Below are 13,746 nucleotides of genomic sequence, written 5' to 3'. Positions count from 1 at the left end.
TTTCTTTAGTCTTTGTGAGTGGTACTGCTGTTTACAAGTGTACAGATACATGTTTTAAGTGCTTACATTCACTTTTTGTTTTTTGGAGACAAGGTCTCACAATAAAGCTCAAACTGGGCTCAAACTCTGTTCCTGCATCTCCTTTTCATGCTTATATTACAGGCATTTGCCACAATACCTGGTTCACTTTGACTTTTTTTTTTTTTTTTTTTTTTTTTTTTGCAGAAGGGCGAGGGGAGAAGGTGGTTAGGAAGGATTACTACTTGCTAAACAATTGGTCTAGCATTTGGTCCACATCTCTAGTCTTTCCTTCTTTTTTTCCCTGATACTGGGGCTTGCACTTAGGGCCTCAGAGCTTTTTCCACTCAAGGCTGATATTATCACTTGAGACACTTCCATTTCTGGCTTTTATTGGAGATCATTTTCATTTGAACTTTTCTCCAGAGCTGGTTTCAAACCACAATCTTCAGATCTCAGCCTCCCAAGTATCTAGGATTACAGATATGAACCACCATTACTGTCTCCAATCTAGTAGTTATTTAAAGAATTAACTTAAGCCAGGCACCGATGGCTCACACCTGTAATACTAGCTATTTGGGAGGCTGAGATCTGAGGATCGCATTCTTTTTTTTTTTGGGGGGGGGAGGCGGGGTCCGGTCGTGGGGCCTGAACTCTGGGCCTGGGCGCTGTCCCTCAGCTCAAGGCTAGCACTGTAACACTTGATCCACAGTGCCACTTCAGGCTTTTTTCTTTCTGCTTATGTGGTGCTGAGGAATTGAACCCAGGGACTCAGGCATGCAAGGCAAGCGCTCTACCACTGAGCCACCCCTGAGGCTCGCATCTTAAAGCCAGCATGGGCTGTGAGACTCTTAGCTCCAATAAACCACCAGAAAAAACAGAAGTGGCACTTTGGCTCAAGTGGTAGAGTGCTAGCCTTGAGCACGCAGAGGCTTAAGGACGATGCCTAGGCCCTCAGTTCAAGCCCCACAACTGACAAAAACAAAAACAAAACCATGTGTTTTTGTGATGTACAGAGTAATATACAGAGGAGTTCCCATTATAAAATTCTTTTTTCTTTTTGTTGTTGTTTGTTTGGTCCTGGGGCTTGAAAGCTGAGCCTGGGTGCTGTCCCTTAGCACTTCAGCTCAAGGCTATAGCGCTCTACTGCTCTACTACTTGAGCCACAGTGCCACTTTTGGTTTTCTGGTGGTTAATTAGAGATAAGAGTCTCACAGACTTTCCTGCCTGGGCTGGCTTTAAACTGCAATCCTCAGATCTCAGTCCTGAGTACCTAGGATTACAGGTATGAGCCACCAGTGGCTGGCATAAAATTCTTTTAAGAATTAGAAAAAGGGAGCCGGGCCCTTGTGGCTCATGCCTATAATCCTAGCTACTCAGGAGGCTGAGATCTGAGGATTACGGTTCAAAGCCAGCTTGGGCAGGAAAGTCTGTGAGACTCTTATCTCCAATAAACCACTAGAAAACCGGAAGTGGCTCTGTGACTAAGCAGTAGAGCGCTCGCCTTGAGCTGAAGAGGGCAGGGACAGCGCCCAAGCCCCACAGCAGACAAAAAAAGAAAAGAATTAGAAAAAGGCTCAGTGGTAGAATGCTTGCATAGCATGCATGAAGCCCTGGGTTTGATTCCTCAGTCCCACATACACAGAAAAAGTCGAAGTGGTGCTGTGGCTCAAGTGGTAGAGTGTTAACCTTGAATAAAAGTAGCTGAGGGACAGTGTTCAGGTCCTGAGTTCAAGCCCTAGGACTGTCAAGAAAAAAAATTAGAAAAAGTTGTTTTTCTTCTTCTTCTTTTTTTTTTTTTTTTTTTTTGGGTTGGGCATGGGGCTTGAACTCAGCTGGGGTGGTATTGGAGACAAGATTCTCACAGACTTTCCTTCCCCAGGCTGGCTTTGAACTATGATCCTCAGATCTCAGCCTCCTGAGTAGCTAAGATTATAAGGGTGAGCCACCAGAGCCTGGCTCTTTTTCTTCTTTCTTTCTTTTTTTTTTTTTTGGGGGGGGGGTGGGGGGTCCAGTCGTGGAGCCTGAACTCTGGGCCTGGGCGCTGTCCCTCAGCTCTTCAGCTCAAGGCTAGCGCTCTACCACTTGAGCCACAGCGCCACTTCCGGCTTTTTTCTTTTTGCTTATGTGGTGCTGAGGAATTGAACCCAGGGCCTCATGCATGCAAGGCAAGCGCTCTACCACTGAGTCACCTTCCCAGCCCCTTGTTTTTATCTTTATTAGAGAGTTTTATATGCCTGTAATAGACCAAAAGTAAATAAGCAGAGTCATCAGGTTCATTTGTATGGTTTCTTTGATTTCTCAATTTTGTTTTGTTTTGTTTTTTGGTCGGTCTTGGGGCTTGAACTCTGGGCCTGAGCGCTGTCCCTCAGCTGTTCAGCTCAAGGCAAGCCCTCTACCACTGAGCCAACTTCCCAGCCTCCTTTTTCTTATTCTTAAGTCTGATTTGTATATGTATTAGAACTAGTTGCTTATCAAAAAATAAATTAAGTAGAATCTTAAGTTTAGAAATTTTGTAGATTAGTTAGAAGTATATCATTGCTATGGCTTATTTTTGAGGGGATAGTAACAGTATCATTTTTGTGAATGTTACATCTTCCTTGTGAAATCCAGTTTAAGAATTACTCTTTTCCTGTGGGAGAGTACCTTCTTGACAATTTTGGGATAACTTACATCTTTTAAAAGTTTGTTCTTGTGATGATATAAGATGATAGATTACTTGTTACTTCTGTATTTGTAAAATTAAATTTAAAAAATTTTTGTACTAGAGTTAAACTCATTAAGTTTGGTTTATTAATAAATAGAAATTAAAGTAATTGTGTTTTTACAGTAAAAATATAGTTCTTTTACCTTCTTAGCGCTGGCTGACAGAACAGAGAGCTCAATGTCCTCATTGCCGGTAAGTGTTTTGCTACAATTACTTGTGTATTTGGAAAATAATAAGTCCATAGAGTCAGAGTATGCCCTAGAATTCATAAAGGCAAGTTTGTTTCCTGCAAGTTGTCACATTTCTTTTTCTTTTTCTTTTTTGTTTCGTTTCATTTTTGTTTTGTTTTGGACTTAACAGCAATTGGCAAAATTCAGTTATCTTGGAGGCAAAACTACCTCTTCTAATTATGGCAGACTGGATGGAGAAAGGGCCTCCCCTGGGAAGTACAGAATTCACATTGTGGACACTGTCTGCTAAAATAAACACCACACATTTTATTATGAATATGGTTGAATAAAATGTGGTTTATTTTATTTTATTTTTTTTTATGTGGGTTGTGGGGCTTGAACTCTTGGCCTGGGCACTGTCCCTCAGTTCTTCAGCTCTAGGCAAGTGCTCTACCACTTGAGCCACAGAGCCACTTCCAGTTTTCTAGTGGTTTATTGGAGATAAGAGTCTTTTTTTTTTTTGGGTCCGGTCCTGGGGCCTGAACTCTGGGCCTGGGCGCTGTCCCTCAGCTCAAGGCTAGCACTCTACCACTTGAGCCACAGCGCCACTTCCAGCTTTTTTTTTTCTGCTTATGCGGTGCTGAGGAATCGAACCTAGGGCCTCAGCCATGCAAGGCAAGCGCTCTACCACTGAGCCACCTTCCCAGCCCCGGGTGGCTTTGAACTGTGATCCTCAGATCTTAGCCTCCTGAGTAGCTAAGATTACAGTCGTGAGCCACCAGTGCCTGGCCAGAGACATGTTTCTATAAAAAGAAATGGGAAGAGTTAGGTTTATATGTAGATGGATTCCATTGTTTGCCCTTTCTCTTACTTAGAGCTTCTTAGCTTTTTTTTTTTTGTTGTTGTTGTTGGTGGTGGTGGTGGTGATGATGTTTGAACTCTGGGCCTGGGCATTGTCCCTCAGCTCTTCAGCTCAAGGCTAGCCACTCTACCACGTGAGCCACAGAGACACTTCTGGTTTTCTGGTGGTTTATTGGAGATAAGATTCTCACAGACTTTTCTGCCTGGCCTGGCTTTGAAATGCAATCTTCAGATTTCAGACTTCTGAGTAGCTAGTATTACAGGCATGAGCCACCGTTGCCTGGCTTGTTTCTTAGCTTTTATAATTTAAACAAAAATGTAAGAGCTTCTGGCTTAAAAATCCCATTGGGGATAAAATAAAAAGGCTTTTGTCTCTAATTTTTCCTATCTTATGAAAAAATAACATTCAAAAGAAATTGTTAGGGCTGGGAAGGTGGCTCAGTGGTAGAGTGCCTCCTTGCATGCATGAGGCCCTGGGTTCAATTCCTCAGCACCACTTAAGCAGAAAAAAAAAAGCCGGAAGTGGCACTGTGGCTCAAGTGGTAGAGCGCTAGCCTTGAGCTGAAGAGCTGAGGGACAGTCCCCAGGCCCAGAGTTCAGGCCCACAACCGACCAAAAAAAAAAAAAGAAAAAAATAAATTGTTAGGCATGGTATTTATTCTACTCAGTTTTGAACTCTGGGCCTGGGTGCTGTCTCTCAGCTCTTCAGCTCAAGGCTAGCATTCTACCACTGGAGCATCAGCACCAATTTTAGCTTTTTCTGTTTATTTGGTGCTAAGGAATCAAACCCAGGGCCTCATACATGCAAGGCAAGCACTCTACCACTAAGCCACTCTTCCAGCCCTACATAGTGCTTTTTAAAAATAATTAACAATCCTCTGTATAACTATATTTATGCCTACATTGAAAGACATTTAGTTTCATGTTAATGCCAGAGTGCTATCTTCTTCCCACTTTTTTTCATGTATTGTTTACTTTCCTCACATTGGCCTGTGAGATCAGGATAGTTAAATAGAGCTTTCTATAATGAAGAGAATAGTTTGTGTCAACACAGCCCATGATGGTAGCCACTAACTACATGTGATATTGAGCACTTGAAATGTGACTATAATTGAACTTCAGTTTATTTAATTTAAGTGAGATAAGATTTTTTTATGTAGCCCAGTCTGGTCTTGAACTTGTAATCCTTCTGTTTCACAGCTTCCTAGCTGCTGGGATTATCAGCATTCACTGTCCTGCTTACCTTAAACTTTAAAAAAAAATTTTTTTTTTTTAAATTAAAATAGTCATATGTGGCTATCGGTACTGGGGATTAAGCCCAGGTATGCTTTTCATTTTTTTTTTTTCTCTAAGCCTGGGACTTGAAACTGGGCCTTGTGCCCTGTACCTGAATTCTTTTTGTGTGCTGGTCCAGGGGCTTGAACTCAGGGCTTGGCACTGTCTCTGAACTTGAGTTACTTTTGCTTAATGCTAGCACTCTACCACTTGAACTACAGCTTACTTCTGGCACTTTGGTGCTTAATTGAAGATGAAAGTCTCATTGATTTTCCTGCCCAGTCTGGGTTGGAACCGAGATCTTTGAATCTCAGCCTCCTGAGTAGCTATGTAGCGTAAGACACCAGTGCCTGGCCCAGGTGTGCATTTGATTATGAGCAGTACTTCCACCCCTGTGGCTAGCTTTTTTTTTTAATTGTGAAAATACCGTACAGAGGGGTTACAATTACATGGGCAAGGTAATGAGTGCATTTCTTATCAAGCATTGTTGCCTCCTCCTTTGTTTCCCTTTTTTTGTTTGTTTGTTTGTTTGCTGGTCATGGGGCCTGAACTGTGGGCCTGGGCGCTGTCCCTTAGCTCTTCAGCTCAAGGCTGGCAGTCTACCACTTGAGCCATAGCTCTACTTCCAGCTTTTTCTGCTTATATGGTGCTGAGGAATCGAACCCAGGGCCTCATGCATGCAAGGCAAGCACTTTACCACTGAGACACCTTCCCAGCCCGTGGCTAGCTTTTTGAACACTATAATTTTAGTCTAAGGAGTTGAGAATTTGGTCTGTAATCTCAATTATTAGTATTTTTTGTTGGTTTTTTTGGGGGTAAATGTAAAAATATGTTGTAAAGTATACTTTTATTGTTTTTTATTTTCTTCTTAAACCAGTCCTGGGCTTTAACTCAGGGCCTTTGTACTGTCCCTGAACTTCTTTTGCTGTAGGCTAGCACTCTACCACTTGAGTCACAGTGCCACTTCTGGCTTTTTCTGTCTGTGTAGTACTGAGGAATCGAACCCAGAGCTTCATGAATACTAGGCAAGCACTCTACAGCTAAGCCACATTCCCAGCCCTGATTTTCTTCTTTTGAGGCAAGATCTCAGGCTAGCCTAAAACTTGAGATAGATAGATAGATAGATAGATAGATAGATAGATAGATAGATAGATAGATAGATAGACAGACAGACAGACAGACAGACAGACAGACAGACAGACAGACAGACACACATTCCAAGCTAGCCTTGAATTTGCTATTCTCCTGCCTTAGCCTTTTTAGTGGGATTCCTGGTATGTGCTTCTGTGCCTAGCTTTTGTTGATGTTATTATATTTTATTTTTTAGGTCTGGCTCTGGGTCTTGAACTCAGGGCTTGCTTGGCCCCTGTCTCTGAGTTTTTTGGTCAAACCTAGTGTCTACCACTTGAGCCACAGCTCCACTTCTGGCTTTTTGGTGGTTAATTGGAGATAAGATTCTCATGGACATTCCTGCCTGGACTGGTTTCAAACCAAGATCCTCCTGAATAGCTAGGACTATAGGTGTGAATCATTGACACCCAACTCTTGTTATTTAAATAATATTGTTAGGTGAGTATGATGTGAGCTTTATATTGAAGAATGTGTGTTTTCACAAAATCTCAAATAGCCGGGCGTCAGTGGCTCACACCTGTAATCCTAGCTACTCAGGAGGCTGAGATCTGAGGATCACGGTTCAAAGCCAGCCCGGGCAGGAAAGTTCGTGAGACTCTTATCTCCAGTAAACCAACAGAAAACCGGAAGTGGTGCTGTGGCTCAAGCGGTAGAGCGCTCGCCTTGAGCTGAAGCAGGGAAAGCACCCAAGTCCAGAGTTCAAGTCCCATGACCAACCAAAAAAAAAAAAACCCTCAAATTTCTGAGTGAGAATATGTATATATTTTTTTCCCAGTGCTCCACTTCAGCTCCGAGAACTAGTAAACTGTCGTTGGGCAGAAGAAGTAACACAACAGCTTGATACTCTACAACTCTGCAGCCTCACCAAACATGAAGAAAATGAAAAGGACAAGTATGTTATCAATATTCTTTATTCAGCATTTAATAGTTGTGCCATTTGCTGTTTTGGTTTCATATACACACACAAATATAAATCACTCTGTGTGTGTGTGTGTGTGTGTGTGTGTGTGTGTGTGTGTGTGTGTGTGTGTGTGTGTGTGTGTGTGTGTGTGTGTGTGTGTGTGTGTGTGTGTATGGCATGTGCGTGTGTGTGCACAGGGCATTGAACTACTAAGCCCTAATTTTATTATGTTGGTAAATCTCTTTTAGTTACTTATATTTGTCTGATGCTTCTGTTAATATTTAAAAATGATTGATTATTGCCATGTTTATTAAATATTTTAATAAAAAGTATATTTAATATAAATATTTAAATTAAATCACAATTGATATTCAGTATAAACATTAAACAAATATTTGATATTAAATTAGATTAATATTAAATGTTTAATGAAATACTGTTATGAAATACTTCATGCTGTGTATATGCACATGCATAAAGAAAGTATAAATGCTAAATTATGGGGATACAATGACAAGATCTTGTGTCTGTTTACCTATTTAAGGGAATTCAATAACAATACAGTGTTAACTTAATGTTTGAGATTGCCATGGGAGCAGGATCTCTTCAGGATAGGAATGAATGAATGTCTTACGTTACATGATTTATTAACATGTTTTAATAGTGCAAAGGAATTTCTTTGTGATTTTCCATAAATGCATACAGTGTACCCCAGACTAGCCTCAAATTCACCACCCTTCTGTCTCATCTTCCTGAGTTTGTGATTATAAGTGTACACCACTACACTTGCCTCAGTCTTTCCTTTATAATCTCACTTAAACTCAATTACCTCATTAGGCCCCTGTTCAAATATAGTCATATTTGTTAGGCAAGCACTCTACCACTAAGCCACATTCCCAGCCCCAAATATAGTCATATTTGTAAGTTAAGGCTTTAACATACTAATTTTATAGTGGGTCTGATTCACTCCATAAGAGTTAAACTTCAGGGGCTGGGAAGTTGGCTCAGTGATAGAGCGCTTGCCTTGCATGCATGAGGCCCTGGGTTCAATTCCTCAGCACTACATAAGCAAAAAGAAAAAAGCCGGAAGTGGCGCTGTGGCTCAAGTTGTAGAGTGCTAACCTTGAGCTGAAGAGATGAGGGACAGTGTCAAGCCCAGAGTTCAGGACCCACGATCGAACCCCCCCCCAAAAAAAATAAAAGAATTAAACTTCATTGTTTTGTCTGTGGCTATCCGATTTAAGAGAAAACTTAAAATTCAGTGCTTATGCTGAAGTGGCTGCTAGTGGCTCAGGCCTGTAATCCTAGCTTCTCAGGAGGCTGAGATCTGAAGATTGCCAGTTGAAAGCCAGGCTGAGTAGGAATATCTGTGAGACTCGTATCTGCAGTTAACCATCAGAAAACCAGAAGAGGTGCTGTTCCTGAAGTGATAGAGCACTTGCCTTGAACTGAAGGAGCTCAGGGACAGCACCCAGGCCCAGAGTTCAAGCCCAATAACTGACAAAAGTTTTTAAAAAATTCAGGGTTTATTTCCCATAGGGATTTGGTATTACAGTACATTGTACAGTTCATATGGGTTGATAATTTTTTGGTAAGAAATGTTTTTTTTTTTTTAAAAGAAAGAAACGTGCTTGTAAATGAACTCATGATGATGTATTTTCTGACACATCAGTCTGATTACTATTACCCCAGAATGTAATAATGGGATAAGATTTTTCATCTATAGTGCTGTAGAAAGTATTGTTTTATTTAAAGCAAACCTTCAGTTCAACATGCCTATAAAACTTTGATTACATAAAATAGTACATCAAAAATATTGTCCCTGTATAATTCTCTAGCTTAATTCATAGAAGCCATGGGATATGCTTTATAGTGTGTTCCCTGAGACATAGTCATTTAAAATTCAGTGGCTTGTTTGCCCTAGCTTATGAATTTAAGTGAGTTTACTTATGAATTTACTTCCGTTTATAACTGTATTTTCTCTTCATGATGTATAGATGTGAAAATCACCATGAAAAACTTAGTGTATTTTGCTGGACTTGTAAGAAGTGTATCTGCCATCAGTGTGCACTTTGGGGAGGAATGGTGAGTAGAACAAATTCAGTATGGTCTCTTTAGTTAGATACCAGAAGGTATTAAAGTACTTGTTTCATTTGCATTGAAAATAGTATCATTTTACCTTCTAGAGTAAAAATTAAAATGGGGCTGGCGATGTAGCAAAATATATATATATATATATACATCTTCTTTGTGTATGCCTTATTAAAGGTATTATACCTTCTGTTATTCTAGAACAGTGTCCTTGAGTGGTAATTTGAGTACTGTTTGATGTTTTCTCACACAGATATTTTAAGCTAATACCTGTAAAACATAAATACCTCTGTGTGTGTGTGCGCGCATGTGCTTTTACTAGTGAGCTACCTATATTCCTTATTCTATATTCATTTTTAAATCTTTGTTACAGTGTCAAGATCTTTTTCTTTGAGTAAAAGTCAGCTGATACACTGGCCTAATTTGGATATTTGGATTGCTTTAAAATCAAGAACTTAATCACTTTTTGTTGTTGTTGTTGTTTGTTTGTTTGTTTTGTTGGTTATGGGGCTTGAACTCTGGGCTTGGGTGCTGTCCCTGCACTCTTCAGCTCAAGGCCAGAGCTCTACCACTTGAGCCACGGCACCACTTCCGGTTTTCTAGTGGTTTATTGGATAAGAGTTTCATGGACTTTTCTGCTCTGGCTGGCTTTGAACCATGATTTTCAGATCTCAGCCCCCTGAGTAGTTGGGATTACAGGAGTGAGCCACCAGCGCCTGGCAGGATCTTAATCACTTGTAAAATAGTAAAATGTTTTTAGAGTATATAAAAAAAAACTTATTTTTTTCTCTCCTTTTAGTTTCTTTAATCTCTTTCCAATGTAGTTTTTTGTTTTCATTTGTTGAGACATTTTTTTCACTATGTTGCCCATACTTTGTTTAGATTTCCTGGGCTTTAACAGTCCTCCTACCTCTTGTCTCCCCAATAAGTGAGACTATAGGCAGGTCTGACCACACCTGGCTTTAAAAGCAGATTTTTGGTTTGAGGTTTTTTTTTTCCCCATTGGTCACAGGGTTTGAACTCTGGGCCTAGGCACTGATCTTGAGCTCTTCAGCTCAAGGCTAGTGCTCTACCACTTGAGCCACAGTGCCACTTCCAGTTTTCTGGTGGTTAATTGGAGATAGTCTCATGGGGACTTTCCTGCCCAGGCTGGCTTTGAACTGTGATCCTCAGATCTCAGCCTCCTGAGAGGCTAGGATTACAGGCCTGAGCCACTGATGCTCAGCTTTGGTTTGAGTTTTGATTTTGTTTTTTTTGAGAGATGGTTTTACTATATAACCTAGGCTTTCCTGGAGTTCTCTGTCCTCTTGTTTTAGCCTCCTTGTTGCTGGAATCATAAGTGTGTACCACCATGCCAAGCTAAAAGCTGATTTTTAAGATAGCCTACCTTTATCAACTGTAAAGCATTTATTTAGAAGCAGCTTTTAATTTATATACATATTCTGTTGTTTAAGCTGGGCGCTGTTGGCTCATGCCTGTAATCCTAGCTACTCAGGAGGCTGACATCTGAGGATCATCGTTCAAAGCCAGGCTGGGCAGGAAAGTCTGTGAGACTCTTTTTTTTGGGTCCGGTCGTGGGGCCTGAACTCTGGGGCTTGGGCACTGTCCCTCAGCTCTTCAGCTCAAGGCTAGCATTCTACCACTTGAGCCACAGTGCCACTTGCGGCTTTTTTTTTTTTTGCTTTTGTGGTGCTGAGTAATTGAACCCAGGGCCTCAAGCATGCAAAGCAAGCGCTCTACCACTGAGCCACTTCCTAGCCCTTGTGAGATTCTTTATCTCTAATAAACCACCAGAAAAACTGGAAGTAGGGCTGTGGCTCAAGAGTTAGAGCTCTAGCCTTGCTAGCCTTGAGCTGAGGAGCTGAGGGATAGCACCCGGGCCCAGACAGAGTTCAAGCCCCATGAGACAGACAGACAGACAGACAGACACACACACACACACACACACACACACACACACACACCACACACACACACACACACACACACACTCTCTCTCTCTCTCTCTCTCATTTACTTCTAATTTATACAGTTACATAAATAAAGAGGAATTAGATTTTGTGTGTGTGGAGGGGGGAAGAAGGCAGGACTGTGATTGAACTGAGTATAAAGCCAGCCTCAAACAATAGATCTTTTTTTTTTTTTTTCTTGCTGGTACTGGGTTTGATTTCAGAGCCTTCTCCTTGCTAAGGAGACTCTTTATCACTTGAGTCATAACCCTCAGCCTAAGCAAGAGATTTTTAGTGGAAAAATAAGTGGGTAGACATCTAGAATTATGTATTAGCAACAAGAACTAATCATTCTGCTAGGTGTCAATCTATTTCACAGAAAAGATGGTAGGCCAGGTTGGTTGAGTAGAACTCAATTCAGAAAGCTTTCTGTTCAAATTTGAATTATTGAAGAGTGAAAATTAAATTCCCACAATACTTAAGTTGGTAAGTATAAGAGACAAATGCAAATATGTGTTAAAGGAATATTTAAAATCCATAGCCAAGCACTGGTGGCTTATGCCTGTAATCCTAGCTGTTCAGAAGGCTGAGATCTGAGGATTGCAGTTCAAATCCAGCCTGGGCAGGAAAGTTCATGAGCCTTTTTTTTTGGGGGGGGGTCCTGTCGTGGGCCCTGAACTCTGGGCCTGGGCGCTTGTCCCTCAGCTCTTCAGCTCAAGGATAGTGCTCTACCACTTGAGCCACAGCTCCACTTCTGGCTTTTTTTTCCTTTTTGCTTATGTGATGCTGAGGAATCGAACCCAGGGCCTCAGGCATACAAGGTGAGTGCTCTACCACTGAGCCACCTTCCCAGCCCCACTTTCATGAGACTCTTATCTTCAATTAACCACCAGAAAACTGAAAGTGGTGCTGGGGCTCAAGTGGTAGAGCACTACTTGCCTTGAGCTGAAGAGCTCAGAGACAGCTCCCAGGCCAAGAATTTAAGCTCCACAACTGACCCCCCCCCCCAAAAAAAAAAAAAAAAAAAAAAACCCAAGATCCTGGGCTCTCTCTTCTTGGAGATATTAGTGGGAAACTTGGCCGAATAAGATCATTTTAATAAAATTTATATCTTATATAAGATTTTAAAAAATGGAACTCTTGGGGCTGGGAAGGTGGCTCAGTGGTAGAGTGCTTGCCTTGTATGCATGAGGCCCTGGGTTCGATTCCTCAGCACCACATATGCAGAAAAAGCCGGAAGTGGCGCCGTCGCTCAAGTGGCAGAGTGCTAGCCTTGAGCTGAAGAGCTAAGGGACAGCGTCCAGGCCCAGAGTTCAGGCCCCATGACCGACAAAAAAAAACAAAAAACAAACAACCAATTCTTACCATACAAGAGAGTTATAAATTGGACTTCTAAAATGCAAAAAGTTTTTTTAGTGCCAAAACTTTCAGCTGAATGCAGCTGGATTTGTAATACTAGTTTGTTAAAAGTCTTCAATTTCTACACTTTTTATTTTTTTGATGACAGTCTTGGGGCTTGAACTCAGGGCCTACGTGTTGTCCCTGAGCTTTTTTGCTCATAGCTAAGGCTCTACCACTTGATCCACAGCTCTATTTCTGTTTTTTTGGTGGGTAATTTGAACTAAGAGTTTTGTGGGCTTTGATCCCTTTGAACCGTGATCCTTGAATCTCCTAGCTTTGAAGTAGCTAGTATTATAGGTGAGCTACTGGTACTGGGGCTATCATACATTTTTGTAGCTTGAGAAATCAATTCATTGTTTGTGCTAATTGTGTATACTAACGTTTTTCTTCAGTGTGCTCTAACTTACTCAACTATATTTAAGACTGGGGATTTGGTAGTGACTGAGACAGATAAACAATTGAATATTATTAATTGGTGTGATAGATTTTAGGAATGTAGAAATTTGGTGATAGGGCATAAATTGTGGAAGGTGATTTAGAGCTAAGCTCTAAAAGATGAGTATAAATGAAGAGCTGCTGAGATAATAGATGAACAATTACTTTGAGTAAGGAGTAATTTTTGCAAAGCCCTAGAAGAAATTTGAAGACATTAAAGCGGGCTAGTGTTACCTAGAAGTAGAGTGGCTAGTAAGTTTGTGACAGATGGTTTGGATTATAGGTAAAAGGTATTTTGTTTGTGATTTTTGGAAGATAGTGGTGCTGAGGACTTAACTCACATGCTATATCCCCACGCAGGATTTTGGTTCTTTATGATGAGTTAAGATTTCTAGAAAAATCAATAGTTTACTAATATCCAGCATTTATAGTCTCAGCAGAAGTCACACATGGTCAAGTAATTTTTTTTTGCAAGAACTTGCTTGCTTTAATAATATAAAGACAAGGTTTATTTGAAAATACTTACCAGTTTATAATTTCCCATAGAGTGTTAAAAAGTAAATGTAAGTGAATAAATCTGTAAATGTAAAAATGTTCTAAAATTACTTTTATTAATTTAAATAGCATGGTGGACATACCTTTAAACCTTTGGCTGAGATTTATGAACAACATGTCACTAAAGTGAATGAGGAAGTAGCCAAACTTCGTCGACGTCTTATGGAACTCATCAGCTTGGTTCAAGAAGTGGTAAGATAATTACTACAAGATCACCAACCTTTTTATATTCTATAATTGTGTATGTATAAT

At 40.7% G+C, this 13,746-nt stretch overlaps 1 protein-coding gene across 7 annotated transcripts in view; it reads left to right on the top strand.

Annotated features, from left to right (window-relative positions):
• Trim37 (tripartite motif containing 37) overlaps positions 1-13,746 on the top strand; it is a 129,006-nt gene that overhangs the window by 8,988 nt on the left and 106,272 nt on the right. For all 7 annotated transcript variants that reach the window (XM_070027041.1, XM_070027034.1, XM_070027036.1 and 4 more), the window contains exons 3-6: positions 2,877-2,917; positions 6,938-7,054; positions 9,061-9,148; positions 13,564-13,686. In XM_070027041.1, coding sequence (XP_069883142.1) covers positions 2,877-2,917; positions 6,938-7,054; positions 9,061-9,148; positions 13,564-13,686 — 369 coding nt within the window. The remainder of the gene's footprint in view (positions 1-2,876; positions 2,918-6,937; positions 7,055-9,060; positions 9,149-13,563; positions 13,687-13,746) is intronic.

The sequence above is a fragment of the Dipodomys merriami genome, unplaced genomic scaffold, assembly GCF_024711535.1.
Source record: "Dipodomys merriami isolate MVZ:Mamm:240054 unplaced genomic scaffold, mDipMer1.0.p SCAF_19, whole genome shotgun sequence".
Classification (NCBI taxonomy): Eukaryota; Metazoa; Chordata; class Mammalia; order Rodentia; family Heteromyidae; genus Dipodomys; species Dipodomys merriami.
The sequence above is the reverse complement of the archived record's forward strand: the minus strand, read 5'-3'. Positions and strand labels throughout refer to the sequence as shown.